The following is an 18561-nucleotide window of genomic DNA, read 5'->3' on the forward strand; positions in this document are numbered from 1 at the left end:
AGGCCGGCAGAGGAGGGAAGTTGGGGGCGACTGGGCCTGTAGGGAAGGGCAGTTGTGGGGGACCCAGGCCTGCCGGGGAGAGCAGTTGTGGGGGGACCAGGCCTGTAGGGGAGGGCAGTTAGGGGCAAACAGGCTGGCAGGGGAGCAGTTAGGCATCAATCAGGCTGGCAGGGGAGTGGTTAGGGGTGATCAGGCTGGCAGGCAGAAGCTGTTAGGGGCAATCAGGAAGGCAGGCAAGCAGTTGGGAGCCAGCAGTCGGACATCCCTCGAGGGGTCCCAGATTGGAGAGGGTGCAGGCTGGGCTGAGGGACAACCCGCCCGCCCCCCCCCACCCCCCGTGCACGAATTTTGTGCACTGGGCCTCTAGTAGGACTATAAGACTAGTGCCCTGAACTCAAAGGATTACGCATATCCTTAGAAGCAGGCAAGGAGACATTGACAAAGGCCTCCTCGAGCAGGGGAGACTTCATCTGGGTCTTGAAGGATGCTTTAGAGTTATATAGTCAGTGAGAAGAAAGGAAAGAGGAAACCTTCCAGGTGGGAGGAGACTCCATGAGCAGGCACTGGGATATGGGGTGAATGAGGAGATTGTCTGGGCACATGCGGAGGGGATTCTGGAGGGGGCTAGAAAGCCCCACTGGGTGGGCTGACTGAGGGAGTATACCTTTGCCTGGTATATAAGTTTTCTTCTACCTCCGGCTCACTTGACACCTCATTTACTTTCTGGTCCACCAGTAGTCATTGGGGCCTCTCTGGGCTGACTCTGAGATTAGGATGGATGGATGAGCTAGAAACAATCTCTGTGGGTTCTCTTCCCGTCCCCTAGAAAACAGCCCCGAAGGGGTGCGCAACCCAGGCCTTGATTTGCATGGTGGGTTTGCATATAATTGCTCACTGAAGGTAAGGTTTCCTTACTCTGATCAAGGCAAAAACAATAAAAAAGTGGGAAGAGAGGCTAGTCAGGCTGATGAGTTCTTGATATATCCTGACTGGTGGAGAGCAGAGAGCAAATTTTCTCCTGACTCTAATATCTCATCTAGCCCTAATCACCTCATTTAACCCTAATCACCTCCCAAGGTCCCAGCTTCTGATGCCATCACATGGGTCGGGGTAGGGTTTCAACATAGGAGTTTTGGAGAGACACAAACATTCAGTCCATGACAGTCTCTTAAAACCTGGAGCTGGAAACTGGCAGAGCACCACTTGTTACCATATTCTGTTAGTCAAAACAGTCACAGAGCCTGTCTACATTCAAGGGGAGGGGACATAGACCTCACTTCTCAATAGTCAAATATTTGTTTCCTACTTTAACCCACCACACATGGGAAAGGGGTCCCCTCAGCCCTCCCCCCCGCCCCATTGCACAGATTTGGATTAATCATAACCCTTGGTTCTTGACATGCTCTCTTCATAGTTCCAGGCATAGGCTGCCTTTATATATTTATTGGTTTGTGATTTTGCTTAGCTTCTTAAAAAAAGGCAAAGGAAATTTTATGTTCTTCCTTTTTGTGTCATGGATGATTTGTATACCTGGGGTAAGATGATACTCTTATTTCTACAATATCATATTTCCTTTATTTGCATTATTCAGGAAAACATTAGCAGGACTAATACAATTGTACAGTCCAGGAAGTTTCTGGGGAGAGACGTTCCGAAGTCTGTTCCAAAAAGTAAATAGAGGCTGTGGTTTCTCAGCTAAATTTCCTGGAGGTAGGGTAGGAAAATAAGACCTTGTATCTGGAGATAGTATTACTGTGAAAAAAAAGCATGGGTTTTGCAGTTAAGCCAATTGGGTTGAATCCCTACTCCGCCCCTTTCTAGCTATTTGAGAATTCACCTAACTCCCAAAGCATCAGTTTCCTCATCTGTGTGTTGGGAATAATAATGTCAACCTTGCAGTGCACTGTGAGGGTTACAAGACACAACAGTGTAAGTAAAGCACCCATTATTCGAATTGGTATCTGACTATCAGTATGATCGTGCACATTAATGTTTAGGAGGCTACAACATACTTGGATATATACCTTCAAACTACTCCTAAGAGAAGGAAGATGGCTACATGTCCCTATTTAGGAAGTGAAGATACTAAGACCAGCAACAGCGATTATCACAGTCTGGTACAATGGAAGGAGGACAGACTATGGTGAGTACTCAGCATTGATGGAGCCCTGAGGAGGAGACGGGACAAGGTGAGCACCTCATAACCAGATGCTGACTTTGTGCCCTTAGACTTACCTGTGGCAGGACCATGTGCTGAGAGCAGACTGAAACCACAGGCCCTGCCCCAGGAGAGGCATTCTACTAGTTGAGTAAATAATGACAGAACTTGGAGGTTTTCCCAAAATCATAATGAGAAAATACCAATACACATGATAAAAAACAAAAACAAAACAAAACAGGAGCCATAACATTTGTCTTCCTAGCTTAGTAGCCATTTTACTGTGTGCAATAGCATTTGAGAAATAAGGACAAAAGATGAAGCACTTTTAATATGAAAAAGTAAACTTTTTTCTTAACTTATTTTTATAATGGTTAATGAAAGGGTTTTTGCCATAGAAAACATTTAAATTAATTTCAGACAGTACAAGGTATAAAAAAATAACTTGAAGATTATGCTGTCAGATGTGACAATATTATTCAAGTGTGTATGGTGGATAATTTGGTTTTATGAGGTTTTTTTGTTTCTTTTGTCAAAAGCATAAATGTACAGTGAAACTACCCAAAAAAGCAAAGTGTAGGACATTATGCTATCATTTGTGCACAAAAGTGGGATAAGTATAAATGCATAGAATACTTGTAAATGCACAGAATTTCTCTGGCAGTTATCCAAGGAACTAGAACTATTGATGGCCTCATGTTTATGCTTTTGCAAACATGTGAATAGCATCCATAAATGATATGTAGTATTGTTTTGTGCATACACTTATTATTGAAATTTACATAAATGGTAACAAATCAGATGTATCACTCTATCTTATTTTTCTATTTAGTATTCTGGATATGTATATACATATATGCATACATGTATATTACATTTAAATAAGGCATGCATTTATATGATTCAAAAATCAAAACAGCATATAAAGAGGGAGCACATGCTTTTAAGCCACATAAGCTTTCAGGTAGTGGCCTATGTGTGTTGCATTATTCTGCCAGCAGTTGGGACCAAGTTAAAGAGCTTGTTTCAGTTCTGGTCAAGATAATGGAGGAGGTACATGCTGAGCTTGCCTTCTTCCATGACCACATCAAAATTACAACTACATTATAGAACAATCAACCTGGAGAACCGTCTGCAGACTAGCTGAACAGAAGTCCTATAACTAAGGATATAAAGAAGAGGCCATGCTGAGACTGGTAAGAGGGACAGAGATACGAAATGGGCTGGTCTCACAGGTGTGGTGTTTGGGAAGGATGTCTCAGCTGCAGAGGTATCCCCTGAGGAGCGAGGGGTCCCAGCCCCATATTGTACTTCCCAGCCTAGAGCAGTACCAGGAAAAGAGCCCATAAAACACCTGGCTGTGAAAATCAGCAAAGATTCCATTTTCTGGGTGAGACAGAAGACTCCTGGAAACACAGGTGTCTTTTTTAAAAAAAATATATATATTTTTATTGATTTCAGAGAGGAAGGGAGAGGGAGAGAGATAGAAACAATGATGAAAGAGAATCATTGATTGGTTGCCTCCTGCACAGCTAGGACACAGGTGTCCTCTTTTTTTTTTTTTATTAATATATTTTATTGATTTTTTACAGAAGAATGGAGAGGGAGAGAAAGAAACATCAATGAGAGAGAAACATCAATCAGCTGCCTCCTGCACACCCACTACTGGGGATGTGCCCACAACCAAGGTACATGCCCTTGACTGGAATCGAACCTGGGACCCTTGAGTCCACAGGCCGATGCTCTATCCACTGAGCCAAACCGGTTAGGTCCACAGGTGTCCTCTTAAAGGCTCACACACAGACACTCTCTTGCGGGACTCACCCTGGGCTCTGGCAGAGGGACAGCAGTTCTGGGGGAGGTGGGCATCAGAGACATACAGAGAGAAAGTGAGTTGGAGAGATGACTGCCATTGTTCCTGTGTTGAGGTCTCCTCCCACACTCTCAAATCTGAATCTGCATTAGCCTGGTGAACTTCACTTGCTCCACCCTGAGGACTTCCTGAGACTCCCTCCCACCCAACTCCTGCACTGCCCGAGGCTCTTTTGGTGGCAAGCAGCCAGCCTTGGCATGAGCGACAGTTTTTTAATCCAAATTATAAGAGAAAGTTTATTTAGAAAGTTACAGAGGTAGTTAAAAGTGAGCCAGTTGGCTGTGTAAGCTCAGAAAACAAGTTACAGAAGCAAAAGAAGGGTCCTTGGAGCTCAGGAGAGAGGACAGCAAAGGTAATGTGCCTGGGGGGGAAAAGAGAAGAAAGGTGCGGTGTGCTTCCAAGAGGGAGAGTGCTGAGCTACAGTTTTTCTTTAAAAACTTTTGAGCCCTGGCTAGTTTGGCTCAATGGATAGACCGTCAGCCTGCGGACTGAAGGGTCCCGGGTTTGATTCCGGTCAGGGGCACATGCCTGGGTTGCGGGCTCAACCCCCAGTGAGGGGCATTTAGGAGGCAACCAATCAACGATTATCTCTCATCATTGATGTTTCTATCTCTCTCTTCCTCTCCCTTTCTCTCTGAAATCAATGAAAAATATTTTTTAAAAAACCACAACTCTTGAGGAGCCCTAGCTGGTTTGGCTCAGTGGCTAGAGCGTCGGCCTTCGGACTGAAGGGTCCAAGGTTCGATTCCGGTCAAGGGCATATGCCCGGGTTGTGGGTTCGATCTCCAGTAGGGGGCATGCAGGAGGAAGCCAATCAACGATTATCTCTCATCATTGATGTTCCTATCTCTCTCGAGGAGTTCTGGTCAAGCTCAGGGGGTACAAATGACATAAAAGGAGAAACTGAATTGTGCAGTTTCAGGGTGTGGGCTGAAGGGACGGTCGCCATTCTCCTTTGTTTAGACATCCTCCCACATGGCCTATTCGGAATCTGAACTCCACGCATTCCACCCTGAGGATTCCCTGAGACCCTGCCCCAACTCCCTCACTGCCAGAGACTATTTTGGCAGCAAGTAGCCAGCCTAAGCCAGCTCAGCTATCTTTCTTAAAAAACTCTCAAGAAGTTCTGATCAAGCTCAGGGGGTGCCAGAGACACACAGGGAGAAACGGAGTTGTGTGGATTCAGGGTGAGGGCTGGAGGGATGGTTACCATTGTCCCCTTGTTGGAGACCTCCTCCCACAAGGCCAAGTGGGCAGGCACCATCTTTCCTATGTTGGCCAAATCTGAATCGACAGTAGCTTGGTGGACTCCGCTCGTTCAACCCTGATGACTCCCTGAGACCCGACCCCACGGCAAAGGTCTCCAGGCCCCCAGCAGGTGGTGGATGCTTGGGTGTATACTGTGACTTTTGCTGTGTGGTTCAAGCTCAGCACTGGTGCCAAATCTGAATCTGTAGTAGCTGGTGAATACCATTTGCCCTACCCTGTAGACCAAGCATGTCAAACTCACGGCCCACATTCGGCCCACAACCAATGTTTTTGCAACCTAGCCAATGTAACGGTGTGTAAGAAACGTTTTAATAAAAATTTCGTAACTTAATTCTTACAATATCCTGTTATACATAATTATTAATAACGAACTACAATATCCGCTAATGAGTGATTACTATAATGGTGTTGCATTCATTTCCCTTATGTGCCTTATTGCATTCATTTCCCTTACGCGCCTTACGTGCAGGTGCACCATTTCTCTCCACTAATACTAGCAGCGAATATTTTAGCAGCCGATTGCCACATCATTAGTCTTGTACTGACTTGTTTGGTGTGCGCAACAGGAAATATTTCGCTTTCGGAGAACAAGAAAAATAGGTTTATTTGCATTACGCTTATTAATTTGTGCAGTTATTCAGTGTCTGGTAAGTTAATGTTCAAGAAAACATATTAATTTTTTAAAATGTATTTTATTGATTTTTTACAGAGAGGAAGGGAGAGGGAGAGAGAGTTAGAAACATCGATGAGAGAGAAACATCAATCAGCCACCTCCTGCACACCCCCCACTGGGGATGTGCCCGCAACCAAGGTATATGCCCTTGACCAGAATCGAACCTGGGACCCTTCAGTCTGCAGGCCGACGCTCTATCCACTGAGCCAAACTGGTTTGGGCAAAACATATTAATTTTTATTAAAATGTTCTATTATTTTATGTGAATGATGACTCATTTATTTCAGCTCTTTGTATTCAGCATGTCTCTATCGAAATAAACCTACGTTTCTATGAAAATTGAAGCTTTTGTTTTCTTGCGGCCTACATAAACTTAAACCTTGTTTATTTGGCCCGTGTTAGCCTTTGAGTTTGACATGCTTTGTAGACTACCTGCGGCCCTACCTCACACAACTGGCATAGTGCCTAAGGCTCTTTCAGTGGCTGGCAGGTAGCAGCAGGTCTTTACCACCCCTCCCCTCCAATATATTTTTATTGATTTTAGAGAGAAAAGGAGAGGGGGGGAGAGAGAGAGAAACATCAACGATGAGAGAGAATCAAAAAAAGGAAAAAAAGAAAAAGTAAGAATCTGAATTGGAAAGGAAGAAGTAAAACTGTTATTATTTGCAAAAGAAATAATACTATATATAGAGAACTCTAAAGATTCCACCAAAAACTATTAGACCTGATAACTGAAGTCAGTAAAGTAGCAGGATACAAAATTAATATTAAGAAATTGGTTGCAGCCCTAACCGGTTTGGCTCAGTGGATAGAGCGTCGGCCTGCGGACTCAAGGGTCCCAGGTTCGACTTCAGTCAAGGGCATGTACCTTGGTTTCGGGCACATCCCCAGTGGGGAGTGTGCAGGAGGCAGCTGATCGATGTTTCTCTCCCATCGATGTTTCTGACTCTCTATCCCTCTCCTTTCCTCTCTGTAAAAAATCAATAAAATATATTTAAAAAAGAAAAAAAAGAAAGAAATTGGTTGCAGCCTAGCCGGTGGGCATAACTCAGTGGTTGAGCATTGACCTATGAACCAGGAGATCACAGTTCAATTCCCCATCAGGGCATATGCCTTGTTTGCAGGCTCGATCCCCAGTGTGGGGCATGCAGGAGACAACCAATCAATGATTCTCTCTCATAATTGATGTTTCTATCTTTCTTTCCCTCTCCTTTCTTCTCTGAAATCAATAAAAATATATTTTTAAAATAGAAATTGATTGCACTTTTATACACCATTATCAAAATATCAGAACAATCCCATTTACAATTGCAACAAAAAAAATACCTAGGAATAAAATTAACCAAGGAGATAAAAGACCTGTTCAGAAAACTATGACATTGAAGAAAGGAATTGAAGGAGATACAAATAAATGGAAGCATATACCATGCTCATGAATCCCATGAATAGAAAGAATTAACATTGTTAAAATGTCCACACTACCCAAAGCAATCTAGATTCAATGCAATCCCTATCAAAATACCAATGATATTTTTCACAGAACTAGAACAATTCTAAAATTTAGATGAACCCACAAAAGACCCCAAATAGCCATAAAAAGAATAAAATCTTACCATTTGTGACAACATGAATGGACCTTGCAGGTATTATGCTAAGTGAAGTAAATCAGACACAGAAAGACAAATACCATATGATTTCACTTTATGTGGAATTTAAAGAACAAAATAAACAAACAAACAAAAAACAGAAACAGACTCATAGATACAGACAACAGGTTGTGGTTGCCAGTGGGGAGTTGGGTTTGGGGACTGGGTGATAGAGGTGAAGGATTAAGATATACAAATTGGTAGTTACAAAATAGTCATGGAGATATAAAGTATGAGGAATATATTCAATAATATTATAATAACTATGTATGGTGCCAGGAGGGTACTGGACTTATCAGAGGGCTCACTTCATTAATTATATAAATGTCTATACCGTACACCTGAATCTAATATAAAATAATATTGAGTGTCAACTGTAATTGGAAAAAAACACACAACAACACACAGCATAGAATGATTCACAGAGGAAAGTTTTGTCCCAAATCTGTGCCCTCCCCACAAGCAACCACTTAAAAAATTTGTTGTACCATTCCAGAATTTTCTTAAGGAAATATATGTTCTTCCTCTTCTTTTTTCCCCCCAATATATAAAAAGTTTAATTTTAGAAAAAAAAAGTTTAATTTTAGAATACCATCAGTAACTATCTATAGTTACATATGGAACCAGGAATGTCACAAAAAGAGTAATATTCTGGACTTACATTGGATAAAATACTATGACTCCCTCCTCCTTTATTATAAACAAATACTGCATCCTATAGACACCCTTCTGCACCTTTCTTCTTTCACTTAACAGTACACTTGGTGATTCTTCCCATATGCATACAGCAAAAGCTTTCTCATTCATTTCTTCCAAGTTAAATCTCATTGGGTGGATGTACCATAATTTATTTAACTGGCCCCTCCCTTAGTGAGACAATTGAGCTATTTCCTAGACCTGTGGTCCGCAAACTGCGGCTCGAGAGCCACATGCGGCTCTTTGGCCTCTTGAGTGTGGCTCTTCCACAAAATACCAAGGCCTGGGCGAGTCTATTTTGAAGAAGTGGCGTTAGAAGAAGTTTAAGTTTAAAAAATTTGGCTCTCAAAAGAAATTTCAATCGTTGTACTGTTGATATTTGGCTCTGTTGACTAATGAGTTTGCTGACCACTGGCCTAGACAAAGCCTGCCTGCCTTCCCTGACTGAGAGGCTGACCAGGCAGTCAGAAAGGGCTTATAAAAGGAGATGGGGAGGTGATGAGCCACTCTACGTCCCCAGGTGGGCCGAGGGCAGAGGTAAGGGCAGATGAGAGGGGGAAAGTGCGAATGGGAGGTAGGAGTCAAGGTTGGGTTTCCCACAGGACTCCTGGGAGGCTGGTTTCTCTGCTGACTTTCCTCCGATTCCCCATGGCCCACTGCTCTGGCTCAGCGCTCTCCTCCACATGCCCCTTATCTGTTGGCCTTCTAGCTCGAGGCCTGACTCTGCTGGGGGAACTTCCCAAGACCCCTCTGTGTGGGAGGAGGGGCTGTTGGTATGTGAGGATCTGGAGTCTGGCTGACTGGGCCTGCACTCTCACTGGCTTGCCACATTGCCCCCCAGCCCTACTTCCAACTCCCATGGCACCTGGTCCAGGACCATGAGCCATAACTGAACAACTCAGTGGCCTTCACCTGGCCCCAGGCCAGTTTCCCTGTCTGCCCCACTGGCAGTCTCTGGGCACCTAAAAGCCTCTAGGCGGCCAAGGCTGGCAGGTGCCCCTTTCTTTCACTCCCCCACCCCATCGGCAGGCCATGCCCTGTGGTTTCTCTTGAGCAGATTTGAGAGGACTTGCCAAGCTGGCAGAGATTTCCCATTGTGGACAAAATACTGGCTGGTGAAATCCAGAAGAGATCCAGAGCAAGCTAATGTTGAAGTGCCCTCAATTGAGGGTTGGGGTGGGGAGAGGAATTCCCGCCTCTGGCCTAGACCTCTACATGCCCCTCATTGCTTGGCTCAGCTGCTCTGTGGGGTAAACTGGGTGGGGAGAAGATCTGGGCTTGGGAGGGGAACAAGAAATATGACCAAGATTCTTATGGTTGCTGCCTCTCAGGCCTTGTGAATCTCTGACCGTAGCTTTCTGGCAGGAACAGATGGACATGGCCTGGAAGATCACACAGTTGCTGCTTCTGGCTTCAGTGACTGCTGTGTGGGGTGCTCTGCCCAGGACTCAACAGGGCAGGACGGATCTGCTCAATGTCTGCATGGACGCCAAGCACCACAAGGCAAAGCCAAGCCCCGAGGACAAGCTTCATGGCCAGGTGAGGGTGGGGTGGGGTCTAGGGTGGGGAAAAGATTGACCCCAGAAAGGGAAGAAGTAGGGTGATAGGAAGATCAACTTTGAGGCAGGAGTATGGCTAAGGTGATACTGAGGATCTCCCCAGGGAGAGGAGGTGGGGAGGTGGGGGGAAACCTACTATGGGCCAAGTGCTTTCCTCACATCTTATCAGTGAATATGCCCAAATGTCCTACTTGGTTGGTGGGTGATGGTCTTTCCTTAAACAAATGAAGAAATAGGCTCACAGATACCTGTAGAACTTGAGAGGCTACTCATTAGCAGGGGCTAGGAGAGAGACAGGCAGTAAGTTTCCCAGCCTTCATTATGTGCCAGCGCAGAGCTCAGAGGTAAGGTAGAAGGGGAGACTGGTCTCTCACAGTCACTATATATACAAACAGGCCAGGTCCCCCACCCCCATTAGGTTCTGAAGAGACAGTGACAAATCAGATGTGCTTGGCCTTGGAGGCTGAGTAAGAGTTTTCCAGGAAGACAAAGCAGGAAGGGGCTGCCTAGAAGAGGACAGCATGTACACAGGTCGAAGGGTGACAGCACAAACAGTGGAAGTCTTGTGGGCCAGAGACCACAGAAAAGGAGAGGTGAGACCAGGGTCCCCGTTTCATAGATAAGGCCCCTGGAAGCAGTTCAGAAAATCTGAGCTTGAAGTTGAACTCCAGGCTCATGAGAGATGCCAGTATTTCATTCCTTCTGGTCTCCGATTCTGCTCCCCACAAGGTTTCACGTTGCTAGAGGGCTGGGGGTGTTCTCCGGGAAAGACTGTGGCATGGACTCATTCCAGGGACTTGAAGTGAAGAGGAGGAAGCCCAGCAGCCCCATGACTCCTGAGTCATTTCCAACCTTTCATTGCTTTGGGTGTGTACGTGGTGAAATACAGGGTGTCCTCAAAAAATGTATACACACTTTAACAGCTGATAGCTCAATTTTGAAAAGGAAATGTATTTTAACAAACACGGCCTTTATAATTATTCAAAGTGTGTATATACATTTTTTTGGGAAACCCATATGCATAACATAAAATTTGCCATTTTAAGCATTTCAAAGTGTACAGTCCAGTGGCATTAAGTACATTCACATTGCTGTGCAACCATCGCCACCACCCATCTCCAGAACGACTTCGTTTTCCCCACCCGGAAGTCAGTACCCACCACGTCATTTTTTAGAACTTTTTAAGTTCTTTTTAAGATCTCTCTGAAGCCCAAGCCGGTTTGGCTCAGTGGATAGAGCGTTCGATTCCGGTCAGGGGCACATGCCCGGGTTGCAGGCTCAATCCCCAGTAGGGGACATGCAAGAGGCAACCGATCAATGATTCTCTCTCATCATTGATGTTTCAATCTCTCTCTCCCTCTCCCTTCCTCTCTGAGGTACTTCCTCTTTGCCAAGAAATGGTGCAGACACAGATCTTTGAAGGAGACAAATGATTGTAATTCTGAGGGGCATGGGCTATATGGGGAGTAGCTATTTTTGTTGAACCCTTACATTGAGCTAGGAAATGCTTTTCATTATATTAATTAACTCTTTTGGAGGCAGAAACCACTGACCTTAGCTGGTAGGTCAGGGATGAGGTGCATGGTGTCTTCCAGGGTGACCAAGAGTGGGAGCATTTGAGGAAGAACATGGGTGAGGTTGGGGAGGCCTGAAAGCATGGTCTGTGTCAGTGCACTAGGTGTGGGCTAGGTTGTTGGAAAGCAGTAGGTTGGGCCCCACCCCCATGGATTTTCCTTAGTTCTTCCTGAGTGCCCAGGCCAATAGCATATCCCCTCTTGCTTGACTGTGGGTACTAGAGTTCATCTCAGAGAGTTGAAGCAATTGGTCCATGATCATTCAGCTCTTGATTCCCAATCTAGAGTGATTTAAAAAATATATATATATGCTTCTCTATTGACTTTTAGACAGAGAGGAATGGAGAGGGAGAGAGAGATAGAAACATCAATGAGAGAGAAACATCATTGATTGGCTGCCTCCTCATGCCCCCCACTGGGGATCGAGCCCACAACCTGGGTATGTGCCCTGACCGGGAATTAAACTGGTGACTTCTTGGTTCATGGGTCAACCACTGAACCTTACTGGCCGGGCTAGAGTGATTTTGAAAGAGAAACCTCCACCACTTCTACCATTTTATGTGCCTTGAATTTAGGAAATTCTCTAGGATAGCCTCCCACATTTAGTCAGGCCAATATTCAGGCCCATGTGCTGACCATTGCCCCTCTGTTCCTCACTGCTTTCTGAACCTATCTGGAAGCCCCGAGCCTGGGGTTCCAGACCCCAGGACAGCCAAACCAACCCCCTTCACATCCACCCCTCACCACAACCTGGACCAGGCTCCTGTCCTGAATCTTAACCCCACCATTTACCAGGGGTTCAGCTTACTTACACTCTGTAAAATTTGGAGTAATGATATTTTTACTGGATTGTTGAGAGGATAAAGCACAAAAGCCTCAGGGACTTTGCACCTGCTGTTTTCTAGGCCTCCATTGTTCTCCGGCTTCCCCCAACTCCGAAGGAAAATCATACACAACATGAGAGAAGAGATTTGATCTGTTTTGTTCACTATAGTATTCTTAGTATCTAGCCCAGTGCCTGATATATAATAAGCATTCAATTAATACTGGTTGGATGCAAAATGAGTAACATAGATAACTTGAATAAATGTGAAATACGTTTATGAACTGTTTAGAGCTATACAAATAATAGTTGCTTCTCCAGTCAGTGGTTCTCCAGGTTGCCCACATCCACTGTTACTCTGTTAAAATCCAATATCATAATTGCCTTTACCCCAAATGGGGGCTCTTCAAGTGCCAGACATAAAGGCACCCTCCCCACTGAGTCTTCCTTTGGATGATCTACTGGGGCCAGAAAATGGAGAAGATGGCTGTTCTGGGGGAAGAACTCAGTCCTGTGTCTTCCCCACCCAGTGCAGTCCCTGGAAGAAGAACGCCTGCTGCTCTGTCAACACCAGCCAGGAAGCCCATAAGGACGTCTCCTACCTGTACAGATTCAACTGGGACCACTGCGGCCCCATGAAGCCCGCCTGCAAGCGCCACTTCATCCAGGACACCTGCCTGTATGAGTGCTCCCCCAACCTGGGGCCCTGGATCCAGGAGGTATGAGTTCCTCCCCGTGCCTGCTTCCCAGACATTTCGTCCTGCCTCTGCAGCTCTGGGGCTCTCTAGGCCTGGGCTACCGAGAATCCTGGGCCTGAGTCCTTTTCCCCTGCTGACACCTCCCAGGTGAACCAGAGCTGGCGCAAAGAGCGGATCCTGAACGTGCCCCTGTGCAAAGAGGACTGTGAGAGCTGGTGGGAAGACTGCCGCACCTCCTACACCTGCAAGAGTAACTGGCACAAGGGCTGGAACTGGACCTCAGGTGAGGGCCGGGTGGGTGGGGAGAGTGGGGGTGTGAGATGGGTATATGCAGGGACAGAGTTGAGAAGTTGGCAGAACCAGATAAAGTTCTGGGCACAATGGCTAAGGGCCTTCCCTCCTCCCACAGGGTCTAATGAGTGCCCGGTCAAGGCTGCCTGCCACCGCTTTGATTTCTACTTCCCCACGCCTGCTGCTCTGTGCAATGAAATCTGGAGTCACTCCTTCAAAGTCAGCAACTACAGCCGAGGCAGTGGCCGCTGCATCCAGATGTGGTTTGACCCGGCACAGGGCAACCCCAACGAGGAGGTGGCCAGGTTCTATGCAGAGGCCATGAATGGAGCTGAGCTCTAAGGGTCCTAACCTTCCTGCTTGGCCTGGCCCGAATGCTGCTCCTGCTGCTCAGCTGAGCTCCTTTTACCTTCTGATACCTGGTCATCCCCACGCAGTTCAGCCCCACAGCTCAGCTCCCATGGTAGGAGCTCTGTCCAACAGTTTGAATAAACTAGTTGTCCTGCATGTCTCTTGCAAATTTTTTGGGTCTGAATAGGAATGTGACTTCTGCTTCCCTGTTGCCATTGACTGAGACTTGGTCAGTTCCCAGCTCTGATACTTGCTATTTGCCAGATACTTAACTATTCTAATCAAGGACATATTCACAGCTTTCAATTTCATTTTTCACTGTAGAGTCAGGCCCAGGACTTTGTCCTTTGAATTGGACCAAAGCCTCCCAGGGTTGACTGTTCTGTCCTGAGCTCAGCTCTTCAGTAGAAGAGAGGGAATGGGAGTGACCAGCATGTTCTGGATGCTGGCTGGGAAGAGGTGAAGGGGGCCAGCAAGAGCCATACTCCTCTACAGGTAATACCCTCAAAACACTCCCTGCCAGGCATTGTCCTAAATGCTTTATATTTATTCCCATAGGGTGTAGATACTATGGTTTGCATTTTACATATGTGAAAACGGGCCATAAATTAAGGGACATGGTCAAAGCTATCCCCTGCATAAGAGCTGGGCTTGCACTCCAGGCAATCTGGCTGTTGAGAACAAGCTCTTTCCCTTGTGAAGTGGGTAAATGTGTGCATCTTAAAGGGATACTGGACCCACACCTGATCAGAGGAGCAGGGCCTGAGTTGCCCTGGCTGAGCTAGGACTGGATCCCAATCCTAGAACAGGTTCCAAACCAATGATTTGACAGATATGTGGGCATTGATCTCACATTAAGTATAGTTTGTAGCAGTTGTGATAAGCTGGGTTATGTTCCAGTACCATCCCTGAGATCTCAGTGGCTTAACACAACTAACATTTACTGGCATATCTTGCTCAAGCTACAGTGATTAATGTGGGTTGTCAGGGGGATACTGCTAGGCACTCAGCAAGGCAGGTTGATGGAGGCCCCATCTGGTTACACACTTTTATGAGACAGGAATAGCAAACTTGGTGAATTCCATACCGGCTATTAAAACTTCCACCCATCACTTATTTTATTGGCCAGTTCAACTTATGACCATGACTAACTTCAAGGAGGCCAGGGAAGTACAATCCTACATGTGCCTGGAAGGAGAGGGGAATCAGAATGTTTGTCAACAGACCTACTACAAAGACTGTTATGCTATGGTTAGTATATTTCTGGCGTGGTCATGGTTACAGATGTATTTTTTCATTCTGGTCCTGGTAAAGAGGAGAAAGATCAACTCTTTGAAGCTATGAAAAGAACTATATCAGCATGAAAAATGAAGCAATCCACTGGCTACAACCCTATTGGTTGAACAGGCCAATCAATAGACCAGATTCTCTACAGTACTAGTGGCACTGTTTACAAAGATGACTTGTTTATAGATGTATTAGAATTAGTGAAATTTAAGATTAGAATCACCTCAATCCAATATACCTTATCAAAGGCCTATTATGCTGTTCGTTCAGACTAGTATTTATAAAAATACCCCACTTATGTAGCTGTCATCCTCATTCTTAGGAATCATTAGGTTGTGGAATGGAGTAATAATTTTCCATATCAAGATATCCTAGAGGAGTAGTCCAGGCATAAGGATAGATATGTACATTAACATACAATAGGAACAGAATTGAAAGCCAGAAATAAATTCTTATATTTATACTTAATTGATTATTTTTAAATCTCACCTGAGGATGTATGTTTATTGATTTTTAGAGAGAGGAAGGGATGGGGGGAGAGAGAAAGAGAGAGAAAGAGAGAGAGAGAGAGAGAGAGAGAGAGAGAGAGAGAGAGAGAGATCAGTTATCTACCTCCCGGCCAGGTATTGAACCCGCAACCTAGGTATGTGCCCTGACCAGGAATCGAACCTTTTGGTTTTGGGGACAATTCTCCAACCAATTTAGCAACCCAGCCAAGCTATATTTAATTGAATTTTGAGAAAGTTGCTCAGCCAATTCATTGGGGGAAATGACTGTCTGTTTGACAATGTGCTGGGATAATTTATTACCCACATACAAAAAGATGAACTATGACCTACAACTCATGCCATACACAAAATCAACTCAAAATGGATCATAGACCCAAATGTAACAGCTAAAACAATAAACATTTTAGAAGAAAACAGAAGAACATTTTCTAGACCCCTGTTAGGCAAAGCTTTCTTAGATTGAAGCCAGATGCTAAATTCCTTAAAATACATCTCTTCCTAGGCACCCATCTGTTATTTCTTTTTTGGACCAAAAGCAGAAACCACTTCAGAGAGGACAGATAAATTAGACATCATGAAGAAAATAAAAAGCCAAGTAACAGACTGGAGGAAATATTTGCCAAACACAAGTCTGATAAAGGATTTGTATCCATACTATGCAAAGAATGCTTACAACTCAATAATAAGAAAACAAACAACCCGGGCAAATAATGAGCAAAAGAAATGAATAAACAATCCATCAAAGAACGGTCATGAATGGCTAATAAACACACCAAAAGATGCTCAACATCATTAATCATTAGGGAAATGCAAATTAAACCACAATAATATACCACTTCATACCCACTAGAGAGACTGTGATAAATAAGACTGCCCAAACCAAATGTTGACCAGGATGTGGAGAAACTGGAACCCTCATACATTGCTGATGGGAATGGAAATGGTACTGCCCCTTGGAAAACAGTGGCAGTTTCTCAAAAGTTGAATGTAAAACTGTCTCACGACCCACAAGTCCACTCCTAAGTATTGACTTGAGAAATAAAAATATACATGACACAAAGACTTGCATGTGAATGTTCACAGCAGCATATTCATAAAAGCCCCAAACTGGAAATAACTTAAAGGTCCATCAACTGATGAACAGATAAACAAAATGTATTGTATCTATATAACGAATACTATTCAGCAACAAAAGCTAGAGAACTACTGACACAGGCCATTATCATAGATGAACTTTAAAAACATTATGCAAATGTCTATTTGTATGAAAAGCCAGAAAAGGCACAATTTTTAATTCCTGGGGTTAGATTTGTGAACAGGGATTAACTACAAATGTGTTAAGAAACTGTTCTAAAATTCATTTACAGTGAGGTTGCACCACTTGGCAAGATCATTTTAAACTTTAAATGAGTAAATTTTATGATATGTAAAATGAATGAATGAATGATTGCCTATAGGATACACTTTCTTGCAATGGTAGCATATAGGGAATCTTATATGATTCTGAATTTCTATTGGATGTGCCTAGGAGGAGATGTATTCTAAGGAATTTAGCATCTGGCTCCATAAAAATCTACCATTTGAGATTATTTCTTTTTCATTATAAACTTTGAGACATTGTGGGAACAAAACAAAAATCAAGGAGGGAGTCTGTTCTTGGTATAGATGGAGACAATCCTACCTAATAAAAGGGTAATATGCAAATTGGCCCTAACCCCGCTACACCCAGAAGCCACGCCCACAAGCCACACCCATCAGCCAATCAGGAGCAGATATGCAAATAAACCCAACTAAGATGGCTACAGAGAGCAACGTTTCCCAGGCAACGGAGGAAGCCAAGCTTTCCGCCTTCCCTTGCAGGCCTAAGCCTCCACTCAAGCTACAAAGTTTCAATTATAGAAGGTGAATTAACCCCAACAGAAATGGCTGCCAGCCATGGAGCGAGCAGGAGGCTTGACTCCGCTCCAGGCTACAAAGTTTCAATTGTAGAAGGTAAATAAATTCCAGATACCAGGGCCTCTGCTTGGGTCGCCAGGGGGTGTGGCTGGCCTGCAAACCACCACAGGCCCCTTGCTCAGGCTGCCCCACACCCCAAGGGAACCCCCATCCTGATCTAGGACACCCTTTAGGGCAAACCAGCTGGCCCCCACCCCTGCACCAGGCCTCTATCCTATCTAATGAAAGAGTAATAGGCAGATTGACCATCACTCCAACACACAATATGGCTGCCCCCATGTGGTCAAAGATCCTGCCCCCATGTGGACACAAGATGGCTACCACAAGATGGCCAGCAGGGGAGGGCAGTTAGGAGGCACCAGGCCTACAAGGGAGGGCAGTTGGAGGCGATCAACACTGCAGGGGAAGGCAGTTAGGGGTGACCAGGCCGGCAGAGGAGGGAAGTTGGGGGCAAACAGGCTGGCAGGGGAGAAGTTAGGCATCAATCACGCTGGCAGCAGAGTGGTTAGGGGGTGATCAGGCTGGCAGGCAGAAGCGGTTAGGGGAAATCAGGAAGGCAGGCAGGTGAGCAGTTGGGAGCCAGCAGTCCTGGATTGTGAGAGGGATGTCTGACTGCCCGTTTAAACATCCCTCGAGGGGTCCCAGATTGGAGAGGGTACAGGCTGGGCTGAGGGACACCCACCCCCTCTGTGCACGAATTTTGTGCACCGGGCCTCTAGTACTAGTATAAATGTTTAGGAGAGTAGCCCATTGACCAAGGATTTTTTAAAAAATATATTTTTATTTTTATTGATTTCAGAGAGGAAGAGAGAGGGAGAGAGATATAGAAACATCAATGGTTGAGAGAGAATCATTGATTGGCTGCCTCCTGAACATTCCCCACTGGGGATCGAGCCTGCAACCCCAGGTATGTGCCCCTTGACCAGAATCGAACCTGGGACCGTTTGGTCCACAGGTCAACACTCTATCCACTGAGCCAAACCAGCTACAGCCAAGGATTTGTTTTAGAGAGAGTGTTTATTTTAGTTGGCACAAGTATGGTCTGCTAAATTGAGTGTTATAGATCAGAGCCAGGGGAAAGAAAAAGGGCTGCATCATAGAAAAAATTTAAAAAAACAACCCCAACATGAAACACATTAGCAAAAATACCAACACAATAAGCACAAGCATATCCTTCGTCAACTTCACTTATTCTTTT

At 44.9% G+C, this 18561-nt stretch overlaps 2 protein-coding genes across 2 annotated transcripts in view; one reads left to right on the forward strand and one right to left on the reverse strand.

Moving 5' to 3' along the window:
* The window catches only part of ANAPC15 (anaphase promoting complex subunit 15), a 93015-nt gene that overhangs the window by 10909 nt on the left and 63545 nt on the right, over positions 1–18561 (reverse strand). The gene's annotated exons all lie outside the window — the stretch shown is intronic.
* On the forward strand, positions 9693–13658 carry LOC307109851 (folate receptor alpha-like; the record flags this gene model as incomplete). Its single annotated transcript, XM_079788813.1, is given in 5 exon segments — positions 9693–9854; positions 12802–12990; positions 13117–13252; positions 13379–13597; positions 13600–13658. Coding segments are annotated over 5 exon segments (765 nt in total).

This window comes from Cnephaeus nilssonii (genome assembly GCF_951640355.1).
Source record: "Cnephaeus nilssonii genome assembly, chromosome: 13".
Classification (NCBI taxonomy): Eukaryota; Metazoa; Chordata; class Mammalia; order Chiroptera; family Vespertilionidae; genus Cnephaeus; species Cnephaeus nilssonii.